This window comes from Crinia signifera, chromosome 6 (assembly GCF_055691185.1).
Source record: "Crinia signifera chromosome 6, ASM5569118v1, whole genome shotgun sequence".
NCBI classification, from domain to species: domain Eukaryota; kingdom Metazoa; phylum Chordata; class Amphibia; order Anura; family Myobatrachidae; genus Crinia; species Crinia signifera.
Genome location: NC_139222.1, coordinates 20,950,224 through 20,974,307, shown reverse-complemented (window position 1 = coordinate 20,974,307; position 24,084 = coordinate 20,950,224). Strand labels below are relative to the sequence as shown.

At 45.5% G+C, this 24,084-nt stretch overlaps 1 protein-coding gene across 1 annotated transcript in view; it reads left to right on the top strand.

Annotated features, from left to right (window-relative positions):
- The first annotated feature begins 5,441 nt into the window (after positions 1–5,441).
- LOC146009541 (uncharacterized) overlaps positions 5,442–24,084 on the top strand; it is a 60,120-nt gene continuing 41,477 nt past the window's right edge. The window contains exons 1-5 of the mRNA XM_083149985.1: positions 5,442–5,629; positions 6,494–6,617; positions 7,044–7,141; positions 8,526–8,721; positions 21,548–22,775. Of these exons, the coding sequence (XP_083006111.1) occupies positions 5,534–5,629; positions 6,494–6,617; positions 7,044–7,141; positions 8,526–8,721; positions 21,548–22,775 (1,742 nt within the window). The 5' untranslated portion in view covers positions 5,442–5,533. The remainder of the gene's footprint in view (positions 5,630–6,493; positions 6,618–7,043; positions 7,142–8,525; positions 8,722–21,547; positions 22,776–24,084) is intronic.

Here is a 24,084-nt window from a genome sequence, read left to right as displayed (position 1 = left end):
TTGCTGTATCTGGCAGCAGGTGATGGTATTGTGCTGCCTTGGTGTTATTATACAGGTGGAGTAGCCTGTGGTGTCCTGTTTATACAGGGGGAGCGGCCTGTGGTGTCCCATTCATACAGGGGGAGCGGCCTGCGGTGTCCCGTTCATACAGGGGGTGCGGCCTGCGGTGTCCCGTTCACACAGGGGGGGCGGCCTGCGGTGTCCCGTTCACACAGGGGGAGCGGCCTGCGGTGTCCCGTTCACACAGGGGGAGCGGCCTGCTGTGTCCCGTTCACACAGGGGGAGCGGCCTGCGTTGTCCCGTTCACACAGGGGGAGCGGCCTGCGGTTTATTCATGTGGAGCGCCCTGTTGTGGCCTGTTACAAATGTTATAGAGTGGGAGCAGACTCTTGTGTGTTGTTTTTATTGTACAGTTGAGCAGCCTCTTAAGGGTGCGAGGGCTGTGTGCTGTGTCCCTCGTGTGACCTCACTCCCAACCCCAACTGAAATAATGCTCAGAGACAGTACTTGGGATTGAATTATTGGCCACAGTTTATTTAGACTCCTAATTACATAATGCAGGGTAGCAACCTGTCAATGACCTTCATTGATTTATGACGTGGGGCGTGCCCCTGCCTACGCTGTAGGCCCTCGGCTACACCCCCTCCCGTGAGCCAGCCCCTGCGGATTACCCCCTTCCTGGCGTGCAGCCGGACGGCCTGCCGTCGACAGCTAGAGCCTGGCGTGCGGTCCGACCGAGGGTGAATCTGCGAACCTCAGCTGGCTCCTCCTGTCCCGATGCCTTGCGCACCGCTTCTTCCCGCCACTGAGGCCCCTCTACCCGGGGTCGAACACCCCCCACCCTGCCTTATGCACTTGGCTCAAACCTCCCTCGCCTCCTGCAGCCTGTTGCTGCACAGCTCTGCACCGACCTCTGACTGGTGCACCCCGTCGCCCGATTGCACCGCTGCATACCGGTCTTACCTACTGATCTGGTTTTCTAGGAATGGCCCTTGACCGTCGATGATTAGCAATCGTCGATGGTTTATGGCCGCCGTCTAATAGTTTTGCCATCGATGGCGGGTAACCAGCTGGTTTCCCGCCTTCGATGTAAAACCTAAACAAATAGCTCCTTCCTTGTTTTCTGCTCCCAAAGTGCAGGCATATGGAGCATAGCTCCGCCCCTGATGCACCGCCCCCGCCTTCTGACTGGCCCGCCTCATTGAACATGGAAGACCCTCGATATACCAAACATCGATGGTCCCGTATTGAATAGCTATACACTATCGATGGTTAGTTGCACGGGAGGTTTCTCTCGTGTCCCCGTTACCTACGCCGAACAAAGCGCAAGGAGGTGACCGAGTGTGTTCTATCCGCTGGGGCGTGAGTGTTGGAGCCACGCCGACCATAGCGTTGGCCGTGCTTTGATGTACTTGCTCCCGCTCCCTCCCGCCTGAGTGCCTGTCGTGATACCTTCTTGGCGTGCTGTAAAGGGGATTCTTGCTCCTTTGTGGTGATCTGTGGGGGGATCCTCTGGCCTAAAGTATCCCTGTGTCGGACTTCTGCTGTAACGACGTAGTGGACTTCTCCGCCTTCTGACGTTCTCCCTTTCCCCGAGCTGGAAATCGCGCTCGGTATGATGGTAAGCTTGCTCCCGCCTTTCTGACCACCGTGTGCAACTGCAACTGCGTCGGCCATGCTGCTCAGTGCGGGACCTGGGGGGGGCGATGCCTGCTCCCTGGTGGTGAATCAAATGGGGCCTGATGCTGGTTTGAGCGGTCCCTTGCCGCCGTGTGCTGGAAAGGCGCCCTGCCGTGATGGGCTGCAGATGCCGTTGCTGTGGTGGGAGGCTGCGACAAAACAGCATACAGCTGCGTCGCTGCGTGTCCTCCTGGAATGGAGCCTCCCCCACCAGCTCTGCCTTTTAACCCCCTCCCGGCCAGGCTCGCTCCCCCTGACTGGCTGGCCGGAGTGCCGGGTGTGAAAAGGGGGTCAGGCATACTTGCCTGTCCCCCCTAGCTTCCCGCCGTTCAGCCTCGGTCCGCCACTGCCCCGCCCCCCTATGCCGCTCCGGGCGCCATCTTGGCTGCCTGCACTCCCTGTGTGATGGTTATTATGATTATTAGTTATTTTCTTATTCCTTGATTACCAGTCTCTGATTTCTTAATATTATTAGTATTATGATGATTATACAGAGTGAGCAGCCTTTGGTGCCTATTATTACATTTTATTTTAAGATCATTCACTACAATGGACATAGCAGTGCTATTATATCCTATACTATACATGTACCTGTTGTTCTCTATACGATATATATTTAAATGTGGGGAAACATTAGAAGCTGCTGTTGTGCCTCTATGTGGATTTCTCTTACCTTTATCTAATAGGTTTCATGTGTACTGTGTGGTGTTTATTGTAATTCTTATATTTACTCCAGGACAACAGAGCGGTGAGGATGAGACACGTCACTGATTCCCCGAGGATGAACAAGGACCAAAGTCACATGACTGACAGGATACTAAATATCACCCTAGAGATCATCTACCTGCTGACTGGGGAGGTGAGGGGATCTGGGAGCGTCACTGTGACATCACTTATATCTATAGTAATAATACAGGGACGTGACTGGGGAGGTGAGGGGATCTGGGAGCGTCACTTACATCTATAGTAATAATACAGGGACGTGACTGGGGAGGTGAGGGGACCTGGGAGTGTCACTGTGACATCACTTATATCTATAGTAATAATACAGGGACGTGACTGGTGAGGGGATCTGGGAGCGTCACTGTGACATCACTTATATCTATAGTAATAATACAGGGACGTGACTGGGGAGGTGAGGGGATCTGGGAGCGTCACTGTGACATCACTTATATCTATAGTAATAATACAGGGACGTGACTGGGGAGGTGAGGGGATCTGGGAGTGTCACTGTGACATCACTTATATCTATAGTAATAATACAGGGACGTGACTGGTGAGGGGATCTGGGAGCGTCACTGTGACATCACTTATATCTATAGTAATAATACAGGGACGTGACTGGGGAGGTGAGGGGATCTGGGAGCGTCACTGTGACATCACTTATATCTATAGTAATAATACAGGGACGTGACTGGGGAGGTGAGGGGATCTGGGAGTGTCACTGTGACATCACTTATATCTATAGTAATAATACAGGGACGTGACTGGTGAGGTGAGGGGATCTGGGAGCGTCACTGTGACATAACTTATATCTATAGTAATAATACAGGGACGTGACTGGGGAGGTGAGGGGATCTGGGAGTGTCACTGTGACGTCACTTATATCTATAGTAATAATACAGGGACGTGACTGGGGAGGTGAGGGGATCTGGGAGTGTCACTGTGACATCACTGATATCTATAGTAATAATACAGGGACGTGACTGGGGAGGTGAGGGGATCTGGGAGCGTCACTGTGACATCACTTATATTTATAGTAATAATACAGGGAGGTGACTGGGGAGGTGAGGGGATCTGGGAGTGTCACTGTAACATCACTTATATCTATAGTAATATTACAGGGACGTGACTGGGGAGGTGCGGGGATCTGGGAGAGTCACTGTGACATCACTTATATCTATAGTAATAATACAGGGAGGTGACTGGGGAGGTGAGGGGATCTGTGAGCATCACTGTGACATCACTTATATCTATAGTAATAATACAGGGACGTGACTGGGGAGGTGAGGGGATCTGGGAGCGTCACTGTGACATCACTTATATCTATAGTAATAATACAGGGACGTGACTGGTGAGGTGAGGGGATCTGGGAGTGTCACTGTGACGTCACTTATATCTATAGTAATAATACAGGGACGTGACTGGGGAGGTGAGGGGATCTGGGATTGTCACTGTGACCACTTATATCTATAGTAATAATACAGGGAGGTGACTGGGGAGGTGAGGGGATCTGGGAGTGTCACTGTGACTTCACTTATATCTATAGTAATAATACAGGGACGTGACTGGGGAGGTGAGGGGATCTGGGAGTGTCAGTGTGACATCACTTATATCTATAGTAATAATACAGGGACGTGACTGGGGAGGTGAGGGGATCCGGGAGCGTCACTGTGACATCACTTATATCTATAGTAATAATACAGGCACGTGACTGGGGAGGTGAGGGGATCTGGGAGCGTCACAGTGACGTCACTTATATCTATAGTAATAATACAGGCATGTGACTGGGGAGGTGAGGGGATCTGGGAGTGTCACTGTGACGTCACTTATATCTATAGTAATAATACAGGGACGTGACTGGGGAGGTGAGGGGATTTGGGAGTGTCACTGTGACATCACTTATATCTATAGTAATAATACAAGGACGTGACTGGGGAGGTGAGGGGATCTGGGAGCGTCACTGTGACATCACTTATATCTATAGTAATAATACAGGGACGTGACTGGGGAGGTGAGGGGATCTGGGAGCGTCACTGTGACGTCACTTATATCTATAGTAATAATACAGGCACGTGACTGGGGAGGTGAGGGGATCTGGGAGCGTCACTGTGACGTCACTTATATCTATAGTAATAATACAGGCACGTGACTGGGGAGGTGAGGGGATCTAGGAGCGTCACTGTGACATCACATATATCTATAGTAATAATACAGGGACGTGACTGGGGAGGTGAGGGGATCTAGGAGCGTCACTGTGACATCACATATATCTACGGGGAGGTGAGGGGATCTAGGAGCGTCACTGTGACATCACATATATCTATAGTAATAATACAGGGACGTGACTGGGGAGGTGAGGGGATCTGGGAGTGTCACTGTGACGTCATTAATATCTATAGTAATAATACAGGACGTGACTGGGGAGGTGAGGGGATCTGGGAGTGTCACTGTGACATCACTTATATCTATAGTAATAATACAGGGACGTGACTGGGGAGGTGAGGGGATCTGGGAGTGTCACAGTGACGTCACTTATATCTATAGTAATAATACAGGGACGTGACTAGGGAGGTGAGGGGATCTGGGAGAGTCAGTAATATCACTTATATCTATAGTAATAATACAGGGACGTGACTGGGGAGGTGAGGGGATCTGGGAGCGTCACAGTAATGTCACTTATATCTATAGTAATAATACAGGGAAATGACTGGGGAGGTGAGGGGATCTGGGAGCGTCACTGTGACGTCACTTATATCTACAGTAATAATACAGGGACGTGACTGGGGAGGTGAGGGGATCTGGGAGTGTCACAGTGACATCACTTATATCTACAGTAATAATACAGGGACGTGACTGGGGAGGTGAGGGGATCTGGGAGTGTCACTGTGACATCACTTATATCTATAGTAATAATACATGGACGTGACTGGGGAGGTGAGGGGATCTGGGAGTGTTCACAGTGACATCACTTATCTTAATAATAGAGGGTCATAACTGGGGTGTCTACAGTGATAGTGTATTTTCTTATACACAGGGTTACACAGTAGTGAAGAAGACCTCTGGTGATCATGAGACACCCAGTAACCGTCACTGTTTATCAGAAGGACAGAAGAGGACCCAGATTCCCATCATGGTGCCTCCACCTCACTCACTGTTACATGGGAAAGACAATGAGCAGAAGATCTTGGAACTCACCAACAAGATCATCCAGCTGCTGACTGGAGAGGTGACTGCTTGGAATGGGACATTATACAGTAACAATGGGGGATGTAACAGGAGAGGTGACTGCTGGGAATGGGACATTATACAGTAACACCGGGGGATGTGACCGGAGAGGTGACTGCTGGGAATGGGGCATTATACAGTAACACCGGGGGGATGTGACCGGAGAGGTGACTGCTGGGAATGGGACATTATACAGTAACACCGGGGGATGTGACCGGAGAGGTGACTGCTGGGAATGGGACATTATACAGTAACACCGGGGGATGTGACCGGAGAGGTGACTGCTGGGAATGGGACATTATACAGTAACACCGGGGATGTGACCGGAGAGGTGACTGCTGGGAATGGGACATTATACAGTAACACCGGGGGATGTGACCGGAGAGGTGACTGCTGGGAATGGGGCGTTATACAGTAACACCGGGGGATGTGACCGGAGAGATGACTGCCGGGAATGGGACATTATACAGTAACACCGGGGGGATGTGACCGGAGAGATGACTGCCGGGAATGGAACATTATATGGGTGTGGTATAACACACCAACAGTTGGAATTCAGACATTTATTAGCCCGACTTAGGAATCCCGACTGCACAGCAGGGGGAGCGCAATGAAGCCCCTTGCTGCTCTCGCCACCTATTTTATTCTCCCTCTATGGGGGTCGTGGACCCCCATGAGGGAGCATTCAGGATTCTGACGTCGGAGTAATGACTGTCGGAATCCCTACTGTTGGTGAGCTGTCCGGCACCCCATTACACAGTAACAGCGGGGGATGTGACCGGAGAGGTGACTGCTGGGAATGGGACAATATACAGTAACCCCTGGGGATGTGTCTGGGTGATGACTGTATTATTGTGTGTGTCAGGTTCCTATAAGGTGTCAGGATGTCGCTGTCTATCTCTCTATGGAGGAGTGGGAGTATATAGAGGAACACAAGGGTCTGTACAAGGATGTGATGATGGAGAATCACCGGCCCCTCACATCACTGGGTAAGAAGAGATTACATTTTATTGTACATGGTAGAGCAGATATGAGGGCCCCTATATACACACATCATCTGCTAATCACAGACGTACCTTCCTCAGTCACTGCGTGTCTCCTACAGATGGGCCAGTAACAGAGATACCCCAGAGAGATGTCCCCGTCCTCTGTATTCCCAGGATAATCGCATATATACCATGTCCTCAGTCACTGCGTGTTTCCTACAGATGGGCCCAGTAACAGGAATACCCCAGAGAGATGTCCCCGTCCTCTGTATTCCCAGGATAATCACATATATACCATGTCCTCAGTCACTGCGTGTCTCCTACAGATGGGCCAGTAACAGAGATACCCCAGAGAGATGTCCCCGTCCTCTGTATTCCCAGGATAATCACATATATACCATGTCCTCAGTCACTGCGTGTCTCCTACAGATGGGCCCAGTAACAGAGATACCCCAGAGAGATGTCCCCGTCCTCTGTATTCTCAGCACTGTACAGAGGAGACTCACAGGACCCCACAGGAGGATCAGGTAGGTGGGAGTTAGGGTCTCCCCAATATACCAAAGTGACTGTCACTATATGAATTGCAGTGTGTGTGTGTGTGTGTGTGTGTGTGTTTGTTATACACTGATATTCTACTTTGTAATCTCCATAACATCAGACAATACTAAGTGATATTTTTTTAGGTTCGTTGTGAAGATCTAGAGCCAAAAACGATTCGAGTTACTGCACTATTATCCAATTAATTATTGCACCATGGATGAATACACTCACACAAATAAATTAGAATTAATCAATGGTATATCACATTTATTATAAAGATATAAAATATACAATATATTCCAGGTGGCCACCTAGGAAAAAAAACATACATAAAACAAATATTGACATCACTTTGAATACATATATAATAAAAAAATGGAATAATAAAATATTGGGATAAATGTGTGTATATTTCTTTAAGACTTAAAGTGCCCCCAGTCCAGCGTCCACGGCCTGCTGACTTATATGGTCAAATGCAAAAATAACCTCAGGTATTACAGTTAGTGTCTCTGGATAGTATTTTTCAATGAGTTGAATATATAGCAGCAGGATATATAGCAGCCATCCAAAAACAAGGTAACCCTGTTTAGGGTATTAGATGGAGTATAAGATTCTGTATGCGCAAATTTAGCGCTTCTCTCACCTGCGCTTTTGTGCGCTCGATGGACTTGGAGTGAGTCACAGCTGGAGTGTCCCTCCGGTTGGTGTGGGTGAGTGGGGAGCTGGACCCTAGATGTTACGGCTGGTCACTGCTCGACCCACCTTGTCCGAGCCTGTTGTTTGAGTAAGCAGTGGCTGGCGTCTCTCTCACCGGCGCAGCCGACTGCCGGCTCTCACCCTGGAGTTCTCCGCTGGCGCTTGCTGTTACTCCCTTCGGCTGGTAGGTATATAGAAATATACACGCATTTAATCCCAATATTTTATTATTCCATTTTTTATTCTATATATATTCAAAGTGATGTCAATATTTGTTTTATGTATGTTTTTTTCCTAGGTGGCCACCTGGAATATATTGTATATTTTATATCTTTATAATAAATGTGATATACCATTGATTAATTCTAATTTATTTGTGTAAATGTGTATTCATCCATGGTGCAATAACTAATTGGATAATAGTGCAGTAACTCTAATCGTTTTTGTCTCTATATTTGTTTTATCACTACATCAGTGCATGAGACTAAATCTCTCTGTGCACGGATGTGAGATAATTCTATGCACACACTTGTGCATAAAAGAGAACTGCAGCTGAGTTATACTTTTACCTATATAAAAAAATAATTTCTTTAATTTTTATAAATTTTTATTTATAAAAAAAAACGATATTTCTTGTATACATCAGATAGCGCCTAAATTAACACTATTTTATAGTGGCTGGTTCATTGTGAAGATTTGTCTGATAGTAAGGCTGAAGAAATAAATGGAGAAGAGATGGATGTGACTGATATTAAGGCAGCAGGAGAAGAGTCTTGTGTGACAGATAAGGAAGAAGATACAGAGACAGAAGACACATATATGGGGGGTGATCAGTGTAACGAGGAGGAAATCCCTACAGATACCAGCACAGGTGAGGAATAATCACTTATTACATACTATCTGACCTGCCCGGGAAAACCTTGTTGTTTTTTTTTGTTTATTCCAAAATTGCTGTAAAAAGGCCCAAGATTGTAAATTGTTAAAACATCCACCGTAATGTTAGTGTTTGCATTGATACTCAATGACCGCAATTAGATCAGGTGTGGTGGTGGTGTTTCAAACACACCGCTCCTGACTTGATAGTTTGTGTGTGTTGATGAATTCTACATCCACTCCTGAGATTTGGCACCTATAATGCATTTATTTTTTCTGTGTTCTGTGTGTGTTGTACTGTTTTTGTGTATGTTGTGTTATGGGTGGATGTCTTGTGTGTATCTCTCCAATGTGTAAGTATGTGCGGTGCGCTACGTATAAATGTGTGTGTTGTGTATCTGCAATGTTTAAGTGTGTGTTTTGTAGTGAATGTGGGTGTGTGGTGTGTTGTATTGTGTGTATCTGTCCAATGTGTAAGTGTGTGAGGTGCGTTACATATATATGTGTACGTGTGTGTGGTGTGATGTGTGGTTTATGTATATCCCCAATTTTTCCTAAATGTTGAAATTCTCCACCACAATGTTAGAATGTGTTTGCATTCATACCCAATGACGGCAATGACTTTACCTTCGGAGCTGTGCGATGATATGTGTGCAGAACCGCGCATCTCATCAGTCCCAACCAGTGTAGCGTGTATGGGCACCTTTAGATTAGTGCCCGAGGGAGCTGGACGTGTTGTTCATGTTCTCCTTCCTATAGGGTTAGTTATTAGGGGATTTTCATGAATGAAATCACCTAAGCGCCATTTATCCACCAACCTTTCTTCTGTCCTATTGGGGGGGATGAGGGTGAAGGCCTTGTGTGTTATATAGGTTGCACTGGTGTCGTATTTGCACAGAAGTGTATCTGTATACAATCCGCATGTGAGGAGACGGGCAGCGCTGCCACTGCCTGTCCACGCCGCAGGACTGCCGGGGAAACCCCACCGCCACTATGGTTCATGCTGGGGTTCCCAGCTTCAGAGACCTCTGGATGCCCGGACCCGCTGTGCTCAGCGAGAGTCTCGTGCCCCAAGCCTGACCGCATCCGGCAGTGCGTTGCGGCAGAGGTGAGTAGCCTGCCGGTAACCGGACTAGCGGGGGTTCCGGCAGTACAAATACAGCGGTCTGTGGCCATTTTAAAAGACGGCACCATAATGATGGGGGCGGAGCTTCCCTCCTGGTTACTCTTCCTGCTCCCAGGTTATGGCAGGTCTATCAAGGGAGCTCCTAGCAGCCCGTAAGGAAAGGGAAGCTGCTAGACAACCTGTTTCTCAGCCACCAGAACCAGCCTGGGCTCAGGCGCTGACCTCTTCGGTGGCTAGTTTGTCTAAGGCTTTAGTCCTCTCTGAATCTCCTAGAAAAAATTACCACTAGGCGCTTTGGATATAGAACTCCAAAACAAATAGGAATTTCTGGCGCTGGACTTGTATGTTCCAATGTGGATATTTTTCTCGTGCAAATGTGAAAACAAGAGAAAGATGTGTATAAATAACACAAATATAAATGTAAATAAGTGGGGTAGGGTTAACCCAAAAAGGAAGTCGTACCACGACTCACACTTTGTGTGTGGTTACAAGTGTGTAACGGTTTCTTTAAGGTCCACCAATGTGATAAACAGATAGGCAATACCAAGAAAGAGATGAAATCAATCACAGGTGCATACCGTACTCACTGATTGAACAGGAGTTTAAAACATATAAAGGTATCTTTCAACCAAGGATCCCAATCACCTCAGTAAATAACAGTGAAGTCACTTCGTACCATACTCACAAGAAGTACTGCCACCATAAACGTATAAAGGTATCTTGTTGGTGGACTGGTGAGTGGCAAGGTTCCACTGGTAAGGTCCCCACGTGGCAGCAGATGGACCCAAAAATAAAGGGATGACCAGTCTCAGTAACAAGATTTATTTATAAAACTGTAGCGTGGCCCATTGGCCAAAGGGCACGGTACAGAATAAAAGATGAATGGACAACAAAATGTACATAAAAATCACAATAACTCACTTGACATCCAACATGTTTCGGCGGTCTCTGCCGCCTTTTTCAAGGATAGTCAGTGAGTCAGACTTACAGGGTTTTTGTAGCAGTATGGAGGAACCGTTTCCGGGTCAAAGTGCAAGTGCAAAAAGTTGTGCAAATAACAACTTTAAGATGCCGGACACAGCCTACAGCATATACTAGCTGGCCGGACAATCTAAATAACATAATAGAAGTGCCTTATAGATGCGCCGGACAATTGGAAAATAGATAAATAAATCCTCGGGTGATGGTTTCCGGTCGGTGGAACGCATCCCCGGATGTGCGATGTCATAATTGGAACGCATTGCCGGGTGGTTCGTCCGCACGTCAGTGACGTCGGATAGTAACTTCCGGCCTTTGGAGCGCAGATCCGGATATCTAGTGCCGGGACTCTGACACGCAGCCGGCTATCACTAATATGGTCGGCTTCCGGTGTGTGAAGCGCAGAAATGACGCATGCGTTTCACTATATACAGGAAATCTAGTGGTATAGTCGGCTTCTGGTGTGTGAAGCGTTTCACTATATACAGAACGTACCACACAAATATAAACATGTTCAATATATTGCAAAAAGCAAAAAGTGCACATGTGAATAAATAATTAAAGGCTGAAGGTAAATACTGCTGTGAAAAGGTTCCTCCATTTACAAAATAATTCATATAAATACATGACATAAATATATATATTTTAAAAAGTAATAATATCTTTTTATACTAAAAACATTTTTTAAAAAGAACAACATTAAGATAAGACAGCAAAAAGGGGCATAAAATATATAAAAAAAAACATTTTAATTCGAACTCATGGTTTAAACCTAGTGGAGCCAGGGTGGATAAATTAAATATCCACCTCATCTCCGTTTGTGCCAATCTGACGTCTCTGTTGTTGTTTCTCCAATTACACTTCACGGCCTCCAACCCCCAAAATCCTGTAATGGATTTCACAGAGCTATCATGAGTTTCTAAAAAATGTAGTGAAAAGGGATTGTCCCACCAGTCCACCAACAAGATACCTTTATACGTTTATGGTGGCAGTACTTCTTGTGAGTATGGTACGAAGTGACTTCACTGTTATTTACTGAGGTGATTGGGATCCTTGGTTGAAAGATACCTTTATATGTTTTAAACTCCTGTTCAATCAGTGAGTACGGTATGCACCTGTGATTGATTTCATCTATCTCTTGGTATTGCCTATCTGTTTATCACATTGGTGGACCTTAAAGAAACCGTTACACACTTGTAACCACACACAAAGTGTGAGTCGTGGTACGACTTCCTTTTTGGGTTAACCCTACCCCACTTATTTACATTTATATTTGTGTTATTTATACACATCTTTCTCTTGTTTTCACATTTGCACGAGAAAAATATCCACATTGGAACATACAAGTCCAGCGCCAGAAATTCCTATTTGTTTTGGAAGATTTGCACAGGAGGATTACCCAGTGGTCCTTGTTTTGGAGTTACGGCTGCAAGGACTGGTAGCGCCTTGGGACTTTTCAGTCTTTTTGTTGTCGCTTTGGATATAGAAAATGAACCAATTACATATACACATATGTAAAAAAGTTTTATTGTAAAACATGAAAAATAAGAGAAATCTCCACATTTAAGAAAATATATATCAAGAAAAATGTATAGGGGTAACTTGCAGTCCGAATTTGTGTTGAATTGCCGCTTCGGTTGTATAGCTGGCTGGCACACACTTAGTAAACGAGCAATGTCCACATTTGCTCTGTAGCGTCTGCAGCGTCTCCCTGCTGAGCCGCCGGAATGCGTAACCGGGTTAGGCTTCCAGGCTTGATGGGGAGAGGGAGCTGTGGTGAGCCGGGCAGGAGGCCGTGTGTGGCCGAATAACAGCGCCTGCCAGGATTTGTGCGCGCCGCTGCAGAGATCTCCGTGCTCGGGGTTTGCTGAGTGCTAAATGCACGATGTGCTGGGTCCCCTCAGTTTGCACTGATTTAAGGCTGGAGCTTGTGGGTCCTCAAGACGCGTTTCGCCGCACACTGGGCGGCTTTATCAATTGGAATAACTGACAGCCTATCTTTGCCCTTATTTATATCCGTTCTGGGTCGTTACAGCTCTTTGTGATTAGGCTGAAGCCGATCATGAGCTTTCAGTTTTAGCATTACATCTACGCGTGTACTATTTGTAAATTGTTTTATAGACAGTGCATTCCTAATTGTATACTTTAACATTTATCAATTATTATTTATGCTGACCGGTATTTAGAGTTTAAAGGAGATTGGACCATAACACATTTAAAATGATAATAATATGTGATACAAAATGGCAATAATATTCATTTTAAAAGCAAGTCCTATGCTGTTCATTCTTAGATCACGTCATCAACAATGGTTATAGCAACATAAGGAATTAATAATACAGATATATAAATGATAGTAGTAATAAAAATAATAGTTATTATAATCATGAAATAAATAAATAAAAAGTAATAGTAATAATATTTTTTTTTTTGTTAGCACAATCCGTATTTAACATCTTTGTTTCCTAAAAAATATATGTAGCGGTGCCGCTCTCTAAATCTCCTCCTCATTTAATGGGTGTGGATCAGTTGGTCACCAGCAAGTTGTTAGACAGCCATTAGGTCGACATGCAGGAAGGTCGATGGGGTCATTACGTCAACATGGGGTTTTTCACTTTTTTTTTTTTTTACCCGAATTTTGACACTGTCGACAGACACATGTTAAAGTGCGCCGCGTCCCCTCGCATGGCTCGCTGCGCCAGAAATAATTATGTGACGGGATGAAGTGTATGTTCTCCATAATGAAACGAATTTGTGAGTCTGTTGAAAGGAAATGTCTTACATGGTCACATCCTTTGTCATGTTTGTCACAAGCCTGGTGGGAAACAAATCCATACAGAACAAAGGGTTCTTCAAATGTTTAAATTGCAAATCATGTAGAAACAGCAAGGGATCAACCAAATCAATACATAACATCAAATTAATCTGGTAAAGAATACAAAATCAATGACCATCTTTCCTGCGACTCAGAGGAGGTATTATAATTACTGGAATGCAGAGGCGGATTGGCCCACTGGGAAACCGGGCCATTTCCCGGTGGGCCTGTCCAGATTCCCCACTGGCAGAGCTGTCGACTGTGCCTCCGGGGCTGGCGTCATCCTAGGTGCAAGCAGCCGCAGCCTGGGCACAAACGGCAGCATTGCCCAAAACCAATCTGGCCACCGCATATATGCATATATTATATGCACGTATGCGGCAACCATATTTGTTTGGCTATGCTGCACTGTTTGCTGTGACCAGGCTGGGGCCACTGAAGTGGATGACGTCACCACACCACCGAGCGGACTAAAGTGTGTCGGTGCGGTGGACGTAGTAAGTAGTTTCCCTCCCCCCCCCCCCCCCGCGCTGTTTTTAACTAATCAATTATTCCTATTGTTATAAATGATACATATACAGATAATTAATTAGCACTTTTTCTTTCTAAATAATCCAATTCTAAGAGCTGCTTTATATGAGGGCGGAACCATAAAACTCTTTACTACTAGCCCATGTCCACCTAATGACCCTGTCAGTCTAACCCATGTCAACCAACTTGCTGGTGACCCAATGACCATACCCCCATTTAACTAAGAAGAGCCTTTTGCCGGCTATTTTACAGCCTGATTCCTCTGACGAGGATCCTCCCCGTCTAGAGGAGGGAGAGTTTGTACAGCCGCATACAGAGGAGGAACCAGTCATAGAAGAGTCTGAGACTGTTTCTCAAAGGGTGGAAGCACTGATCTTAGCGGTGCGTCGGGTATCACAACTGGGAGGGTGACACACCAGGTCCTTCCAAATCTAAATTTTTTGCAAAAATCTAATGCTGGTTTCTCCTGATTCTGACAAGTTAGATGAGATATACTTAAGTCAGCCTGGAAACATCCTGGCAAGCATTTTCAGATTACGCGTTGTATGTTAAATATTTACACTTTTTCTGCAGAGGGTAGAAAGGCCTGCGAAACCCCGCTCATTATTGAATCTTCGGTGTCACGGCTGTCAAAGAAGACCGTATTGCCCGGTGCCTCCACCTTAAAGAGTTTACTGACAGGAAGTTGGATGCATCGCTTAAGGCGATATGCTCGGTGGCGGGGGGGTTATGTAGCAACCAGCCATGGTGGGCTGCTGGGTGAACAAAGCGGTGGAGACCTGGGCTGCTCAATTCATAGAGGGTTTACGTCCAGGTGCTCCAATGGAAGAGATTGCCAGTTTAGCCAAACATGTACAGGAATCCGCTATTTATCTGGGAGAAGGTTCAAAAGATGTCTGCCTTGTCCGTTTCTGCATGTCGAACCCTATGGTTACGACAGTGGCAGGCTAATTCTGAATCGAAGAAAGCAGTAGAGGCTCTTCCATTCATGGGTTTCGTTTCGTTTGGGGAGGAATTAGACAAATGGATATCACTGGCCCTTGGCCACACCTCCTCGACACTACACTGGACCTTCCTTTCGGCCGACGGCATGTTTCGGGTCGCATCAGAGGAGCGGCCTCTTCATCCAGAGTTTTCAGAGGCTGAGGTAGAGTCTCTGCTCCTTTCTCCCAAACAGAGGGAGCTCAAGCTGCCAACCGCTCTCAGACCCAGTGGATGACGGGCATCTGGCCCACCTGGGAAACCCCATAGTGGCAGAGCCGAATTTCCCGTGAGGCACGTGCCTAGGGGCGGCACATGTTTGGGGGCGGCACTTGGATGCCTGTGATAGTACTGTCAGCCCAAAATGTACCAATAACTGCAAAATATCCACTGTACTGTACTATATTCCATCTTAAATAGAGTGTAAATGGATAGGACATGCAGATACTGCCCCTGTAAACTGCTCTACTTAGTAAACATTATTGTTGTGCCTAGGGGCGCCCTCATCCCTAAATAGTGGGAGGACGACTTTGGCTGTTTCAGGATGTTTGGAAAGACACTTGCCTAGATGCATGGGTAAAGGAACTCGTTCTTTCTTCAAGATTCCAAGATGATTTTTCTTTCACCTGCTCATTCACGATTCTTCACTACCGGGTTACCGGCATCGAAGGATACGTTTCTAGCAGTGTCCGCCCTTCTAAATGCAGGAGTGATCATGCCAGTATCCTCCACACAGCAAAAACAGAGTTTTTATTTCTGTTCCTAGTCTCAAAACCGGATGGTTAGGTGAGACCGATCCTCAATTTCAAGGATCTCAATCTTTTCTCTAAAAAATATTGGTTCAAGATGGAATCCCATCAGTCATTGCTTTGCTGGACCAGGGAGAATTCCTTGTGTCAATCGATGTAAAGGATCATCTACGCACCACGATTTGGCCTTCTCACCAACAATACTTGCGATTCACCATCAGATCCGCTCACCTCCAGTTCAGAGCCCTGCCGTTCAGACTCTCATCCGCACCCAGTTTCAAGGTGATGGCGGTGATGAAGAGCATACTCCGTCTACAAGGAACAACAATTATTCCAGGGATCATACTTTCAGGGATCAGCTTCTTCAGGATTTACAGAGGACTTAGTTCAGAATCCTGCCGTGCTGTTGAAGAACGAACTATCAAAAATCTCAGTTGGAACCATCCCAGAGGCTGGTTTTTCGAGGCATGGTACTGGACACCGTCATCGCTCGGATTTTCCTACCACAGGACAAAAAAAAGTGTCAGTGCACATCTGTATCCAGCTCCTAGGACGGATGGTGGCTGTTTGAGGCAGTTCCCTAAGGTCGTTTTCACTCCAGGCCTTTTCAACTAGACCTGCTACATCAATGGTTGGGCTCACATCTTTTCCTTCACAAGTGAGTTAGCTTATCACCAACAACCAGACTATCCCTCCTTTGGTGGTTAGACTCTAAAACACCACTTGGAGGGGCGGAGGTTCAACCTTTTTCCAGTGGACTCTACTCACTACAGATGCGAGTCTAAGCGGTTGGGGCGCATTGATGACGGGAGCCCATTTCAAGGGAACCTGATCTCTGACAGAGTTAACCTTACCAATCAACATCTTAGAACTGAGAGCAATCTTTTGCGCTCTATAATCAGCCCACACTTCTTCAAGGATGGGTGGTGAGAGTCCAAACGGACAATGCCACGGCTGTGGCGTACATAAACCGCCAAGGCGAGATGAGGAGTCGCACAGCCATGAAGGAGGTGACCAGAATCTTACTTTTGGCAGAAAGGTACACTGAGGCTCTATCGGTGATTTTCAAACCAGGGGTAGAAAATTGGGAAGCCAACTTCCTCAGTTGGCAGGTCGTGGATCCGGGGAGTGGTCTCTCCACCCTCAGGTGTTCCACATGCTTACGTTGAGATGGGGACACAAATACAATAAAAAATGACAGAAATTTGACCGCGCTCATTGAGCTCTTACCACCTGGACTACTGGGTGGTCAGGGTACAGTCCTTTCAAAATTCTTTTTCACAATTTTTTCTTTGATAACGGAGACTTATTTATGTGTCCTTTATAACCCTTAAATATAATGGCAAACGCTCAAATAATTGCAGGCCAACACAAACTTGAAAAAATGTATGACAAAGCTTTACTTGCAAGATAGCTTAATTACAGGTATTTGCAAATGCAGACTAACACAAGAGACATAAAATTGATTAGCTAATACTTAAACAATAATTCTAAATCAAATCAAAATGGAAACCTATTAAGGACAGTGATCGGCCATTAAACCTCATTTCATAGTTACCTCCAGCCCCCTGCTTGCCTGTTCTTCCTCAACTGCCTGCCCCTTCCTTCTCTAACGCTGATATTTAAACCTTAATTACATTAATTACTCATAAGCATTGAGTCTTATTGGCAAGCTCTACTTTCAATCATGATGCCATAATTAACCCAACACCCAACTTCCTTGTTACTAGGGAAAGATTCAGTGGCCTTGGGGTCTATGCATGTGTGGCCCCTGTTCTCATAATGTTGACAAGTTTGTGGAGAGTAGCTGGCTGTCCTTGCTCCACTATACTGTCAACATCACATTCTTAAACTTATAAAACCAAAAACCGTTTTCTATAAGAAATCACTCTTCCAGCACTGCTCTGAATCTTCAGCCATTTTTTATAATTTTTTTATGCTAGTCATAGTTGGTTGCTGACAAACACCTGCTACTTAGCGCAAAGGGCAGGCCTCATACGCCGTGGCTAGTAGCTTGTGCAACAAGCTAACGCCAACTGCAGCAATAATAAAAGTATTTAAGAAAACAGTGTAATAAAAGCATAGAATTGTTGATGCATTCATTTCTGTTTTAACATCTTCCACAAAGTTTATAACATACAGTATGAAGATACCAAGCGAGACTGTGTAAGAAACGTGTGCGCCTACTTTTGAATTGCTTGTATGGTGTGGTAGTCTGGATAAAAGATACCTTTATAGGTTTTATAAAATACGTGTGAATATAAGCATTGTGTAAGAGAATAATCTTCCATTCTTTCACTAAGAAGGAAAGAACTTATCACAACCCATAGCAGAAGAGTCTTTTTGGATTTCCCCTTATGATCAGAAACTGATTAAAAAAAACGAAACTGGTTACACTATGATCTTTTGATGATTTTTATGATTTTTCTTGAAACTGAGATGGGGACGTCCACAGGTCGATCTCATGGTGTTCAGAGCAAATCAACAACACCCCCTGTATTTCGTGAGATCCCGAGACCCAGAAGCTCTTTAGGTAGACGCCTTAGTGGCTTCCAGTTCGCTTATCTATTTCCTCCATTTCCGTTACTGCCGCATCTCTTACACCGCATAAAGAAGGTTGGGATCTTTAAAGGTGCAGGTCTCGGCTTTGTCCATGTTCTTGTTTCAAAAAAGTTGTCTCTCCTGGCAGAAGTGCAAACATTTTTTTCAGGGTGTACTTAGGTTGCAGTGTCTTTTTGTTGCACCTTCTGCTCCTTGGGACCTGCAGTTGGTTCTGTCCTTTTTACAGTCCTCGGTTTCCGAGCCATTGGATTCGATGGCTTTAAGATCTCTCCTTTTAAAGTGGTACTGCTTCTTGCCTTAGCCTCCACAAGAAGAGTCTCTGAATTGGGAGCTCTCTCCTTCCCAAGGTGGTTTCCAGTTTTCATTTAAATCAGCCAATTGTAGTTCTGGTCTTTTCAGAGGATTCCCCTGCTTCCAGGTCCCTTGACGTGGTATGGGCCCTTCGCATTTATGTGGCTACTGCAGCCTCATTGTGAAAATCTGATTGTCTATTTGTTCGCTATGATGCGGCTCATAAGAGATGGCCTGTGTCAAAACAAACTTTGGCCCGTTAGCTTTGCTTGGTCATTGACCCGTTAGCTTCGCTTATGTGGCGGATTCTAGGGTTCATCCAGTTTCCATTTCGGCAAATTCAACTAGGTCTGTGGCTTCCTCATGGCAGCTGCCCGGGGGGCGGTGTCTTGGTCTAGCTGTCATACGTTTCTAAACATTTTCAGGTTTAATACTTCTGCGACCCTGTCCTCTCATTTCAGACAAATGGTGCTGCAGGGTTCCCAGTGCTCTGGGACCATGTTGGGGGCTCTGGGACTTCCCCAATGTGAACATCTCCAGTGTCTCCTGCTGCATGAGGAGAAAATTGGGATTTTGGTACTTACCAGGTAAATCCTTTTCGCCAATTCCACAGGAGACACTGGAAGCCCACCCAGCACTGGTTCTTTACCTGCCATGGTGTATTGCTATGTTGTTGTTGTTAATTGCTTGCGTTATCTGTTCTTTTGTTATGTGTTACTATGTTACATTTCTTACAGTGCCATGCTCTTGGTGACTACCAATCTATAACCCACTGTGAACATCTCCTGTGGAGTCACTGTGTGCTACCAGCCCAGAGATCTGACCAGTCTCCTCCCCACACTCTCTGGTGTATCTCATACATCAGGTGCCATCAGCCCCTATTATACTCCTTCTCTCCTCCTCACATCATGTCACTGTGTGTTACCAGCTCAGAGATCTGACCAGTCTCCTCCCCACACTCTCTGGTGTATCTCATACATCAGGAGCCATCAGCCCCTATTATACTCCTGCTCTCCCCCTAACATCATGTCACTGTGTGTTACCAACCCAGAGATCTGACCAGTCTCCTCCCCACACTCTCTCTGGTGTATCTCATACATCAGGAGCCATCAGCCCCTATTATACTCCTGCTCTCCCCTCACATCATGTCACTGTGTGTTACCAACCCAGAGATCTGACCAGTCTCCTCCCCACACTCTCTGGTGTATCTCATACATCAGGAGCCATCAGCCCCTATTATACTCCTGCTCTCCCCTCACATCATGTCACTGTGTGTTACCAGCCCAGAGATCTGACCAGTCTCCTCCCCGCACTCTCTGGTGTATCTCATACATCAGGAGCCATCAGCCCCTATTATACTCCTGCTCTCCCCCTCACATCATGTCACTGTGTGTTACCAGCCCAGAGATCTGACCAGTCTCCTCCCCACATTCTCTGGTGTATCTCATACATTAGGGGCCATCCGCCCCTATTATACTCCTGCTCTCCCCTCACATCTTGGGAAATGTGACTACCCTCGGTCTGCATGTCACTGTGCCTGGGTCTATTCAGTGCAATATTGCATCATGTGCAGTCACAGCAGCCATGTAAGCAGTGCCGGATGATCCCAGAGGTTCCGTGCCACTGTCGGTATTGGGGAGATGACGACAGTATAGGTCAGGGAAGAAAAAGCACAGAAGGGAGAGGGCCCTGCTTGTTAGACCTTACAGTATATGGGGCCCATTTATCACATCTGCATCTGAGGATGTGATAATATCGGCCAAACTCGCAATGCGATCACCGAATACATCGCACAGATGTATCAATTATCAATGCACATGGATGTACTGACTCCCAAATCAGATGGAGGTGCAGCCGCACAAGTTGTGTATACGGAGAAAGCAGCTGCTCCGGTGTATAGAGCCCTTGCTGTAAAGTGACCTGCCGCTTTGCAGCATCACTTTACTGCACTAGGGGTCACAGCACAGCAGGAGGCCCTGTAGACTGGAAGCAATCCCCTGTGGAGGTGAGTATGATTGTTTTTTACACTGTGATCAGCATGTGTGACACAGGACACACAGAGCTGATCATCCTGGCCCCGTCCCCGCACAGCTCTCTCTGCCTAGGAACAGAGAGAGCTGTGCAGAAGCCCAGAATTTGCACCTGAGCCCTGTGATTCCCCAGCTGAAGCTGCATTATTATCACAGGGTATTTGACTCTTTTTTAGTTTTGGTTAATTTGGCTAGATCACGTTCCTATTAGAAGTATGGGAGATGTGATCTGCTTACAAAAAAAAATGCGAACTGAAGGGTTTTGATCAGTTGATTTACACTACACGGGAGCGCGCATTGGGATCCAGTATGCATCTAATGTACAAAAACCATTCGATTTTCTATTTGACTTTGCTTCTGTAAGCCTATCTCACCATGTGTGTGCTCTATTAGAGATATATCTGTGGACGGATCGGGCAGCGTGTTCTCCATACACCCTGCCCAACCCATAGTGACTGATGTCATAACTGGGCGTGTGCCATTATATGCGCCGGCCAATGCAGCTGCTGATCACCGCCGGCTCCTGCAGCGGGTGTACGGGAGGTCAGGAGATCACCCTCACACACAGCGCCATCTAGCTTTAGGTATGTTGACGTTGACTGACGTTGTTCACAGACCTATCACTGGCTTATGGACCAGCGATATATCGGCCAGTGTGTGCGCAGCATTAGACATGTTCAGTTTAAGTGATAAAACATCCATGAACATTTGCTTCTCAATGTAAACAATTCTGTCTGTTGTCATTCATCTGTTTCCTGTAGATGGGCGCACAAGCAGGAATACCTCGGAGGGAGATCTCATTGTGTCTCCAGGTTATATACTAGAAGATAAGAACATCAGACAAGATTCTCCAGAGGAAAACCCCATTATCCCCAATACACACCCAACATTTCCCAGTGCAGATATTTCATCTGGTCCCTCTAGTCATGAGGAACCTTCTCCTGATCATTCAGACCTTACTACACACATTAAAGATCATAAAGATGATACAATAGCATCCAGTTCTGAGTTTGGTAAGAGTTCTATACATCCGTCAGATTCTGTTTTACATCAGATACATCACACAGCTGAGAAACCGTTTCCATGCTCTGAATGTGAGAAATGTTTTACAAAGAAATCAACTCTTGTTACACATGAGAGAATTCACACAGGTGAGAAACCATTTTCATGCTCTGAATGTGGGAAATGTTTTAGAAGCAAATCAACTCTTGTTAGACATGAGAGAAGTCACACAGGTGAGAAACCATTTTCATGCTCTGAATGTGGGAAATGTTTTGGAGATAAATCAGGTCTAGTTACACATGAGAGATATCACACAGGTGAGAAACCATTTTCATGTTCTGAATGTGGGAAATGTTTTAGAAGCAAATCATCTCTTGTTATACATGAGAGAAGTCACACAGATGAGAGACCATTTTCATGTCCTGAGTGTGGGAAATGTTTTAGACAAAAAGCCAGTCTAGTTATACATGAGAGGCATCACACAGGAGAGAAACCATTTTCATGTTCTGAGTGTGGGAAATGTTTTAGACAAAAAGACAGTCTAGTTAAACATGAGAGACTTCACACGGGCGAGAAACCATTTTCATGCACTGAATGTAAGAAATGTTTTACAACTCAATCGTCTCTTGTTCTACATAAGAGAAGTCACACAGGTGAGAAACCATATTCATGCTTGGAATGTGGGAAATGTTTTATAATGAAATCACAACTTGTTACACATGAGAGCGGTCACACAGGTGAGAAACAATTTTCATGCTCTGAATGTGGGAAATGTTTTACAAATAAATCGTATCTTGTTATACATCAGAAAAATCACACAGGTGAGAAACCATTTTCATGCTCTGAATGTGGGAAATGTTTTACATATAAATCGTATCTTGTTACACATCAGAGAAGTCACACAGGTGAGAAACCATTTTCATGCTCTGAATGTGGGAAATGTTTTACATATAATTCATCTCTTGTTTCACATAAGAAGTCACACAGGTGAGAAACCATTTTCATGCTCTGAATGTGGGAAATGTTTTAGCAAAAGAGACAAGTCTAGTTAAACATGAGAGACTTCACACAGGCGAGAAACCATTTCCATGCTCTGAAAGTGTGATTTCTGTGCAAAACATTTCCCATCTTGTTACACATGAGAGAAGTCACACAGGACAGAAACCATTTTCATGTTTTGAATGTGGGAAATGTTTTACACATAAACCAGTTGTTCGTAGACACCAGAAAACTCACACACAAAAAATATAGTTTAAATGAACTGATCTACATGAAACGGAAGCATCAATACTAAATCCCTCTATCATCCATTGTATGTGGATTCTTAGATAGACAGTGTCTAGATAGACATTCAATTTCAGCATAGGAATGTTTCACAGGGTCAAAATATCGATCTAAAAAAGTCAGCATATATTTTTCACATTTTCTCGTGTCAATGTTTACATGGACTCCCAATTAGTGTAAAGCGTAACCTCTTGGTACCCTCTCCACCCTTGGTGCAAGTTACACACATGATTCTATCATTTATGATTGTAACTGTGCTTTATGTTATGTATAACAGCCTCTCTGTAATATATATGTAATAAATACACTGTGTGACCCTGTACTGTAATGTGTGTGGTGTATACTGATATTTGGGCCATCACTATGACTCTGCGCCTCTTGTCACACCCCGGGCACCTATGTAGGAGGTGCATGTGCTGGGATTGCCGAGCCAGCCACGTTCCGTGGTACTCACAGCCCATGAGCCCAGCACCAGGCAGCTTTATGGATCCCATTTGGCATCCGGTACTTAGACACAACTCCCGGCCACCTCCACATGAGCCCCATAATGTGGGATCTGTTACTCTGTCACTGGGGTCAGAGCTGAAAGATAATGTGTTCCCACAGGGCAGATGCCGGTGTCTGATGCTATGTGGCAGGATCTGTACAACTGCTCCCATTACATAACATGAGACACATAGGGGGGAATGTACTAAGATGGGCGTATACGGCAGATCCCCATACAAATGGAAAGAAATGAGATTGGCCGTATAAGACCCGATAATACGAATGGACCATACATGTACAAAGATGTCATATTCTCCTCATTTGTATTTTCTGATGATGTAGTCCATATTCTGTTACCGGTGGGTTAAAGTTCGAGGGGACCAAGATGGCTGGATCCCAGTAATAAATTACTTTCATTTTAAAGTACACTACGGTTATTATCAGCAGGGTTTCCAATACAGCATACACATCAGCAAACTCAGGCACCCCGGCCCTGAATCAAGAATCCTGGTTATATAAGCTACAG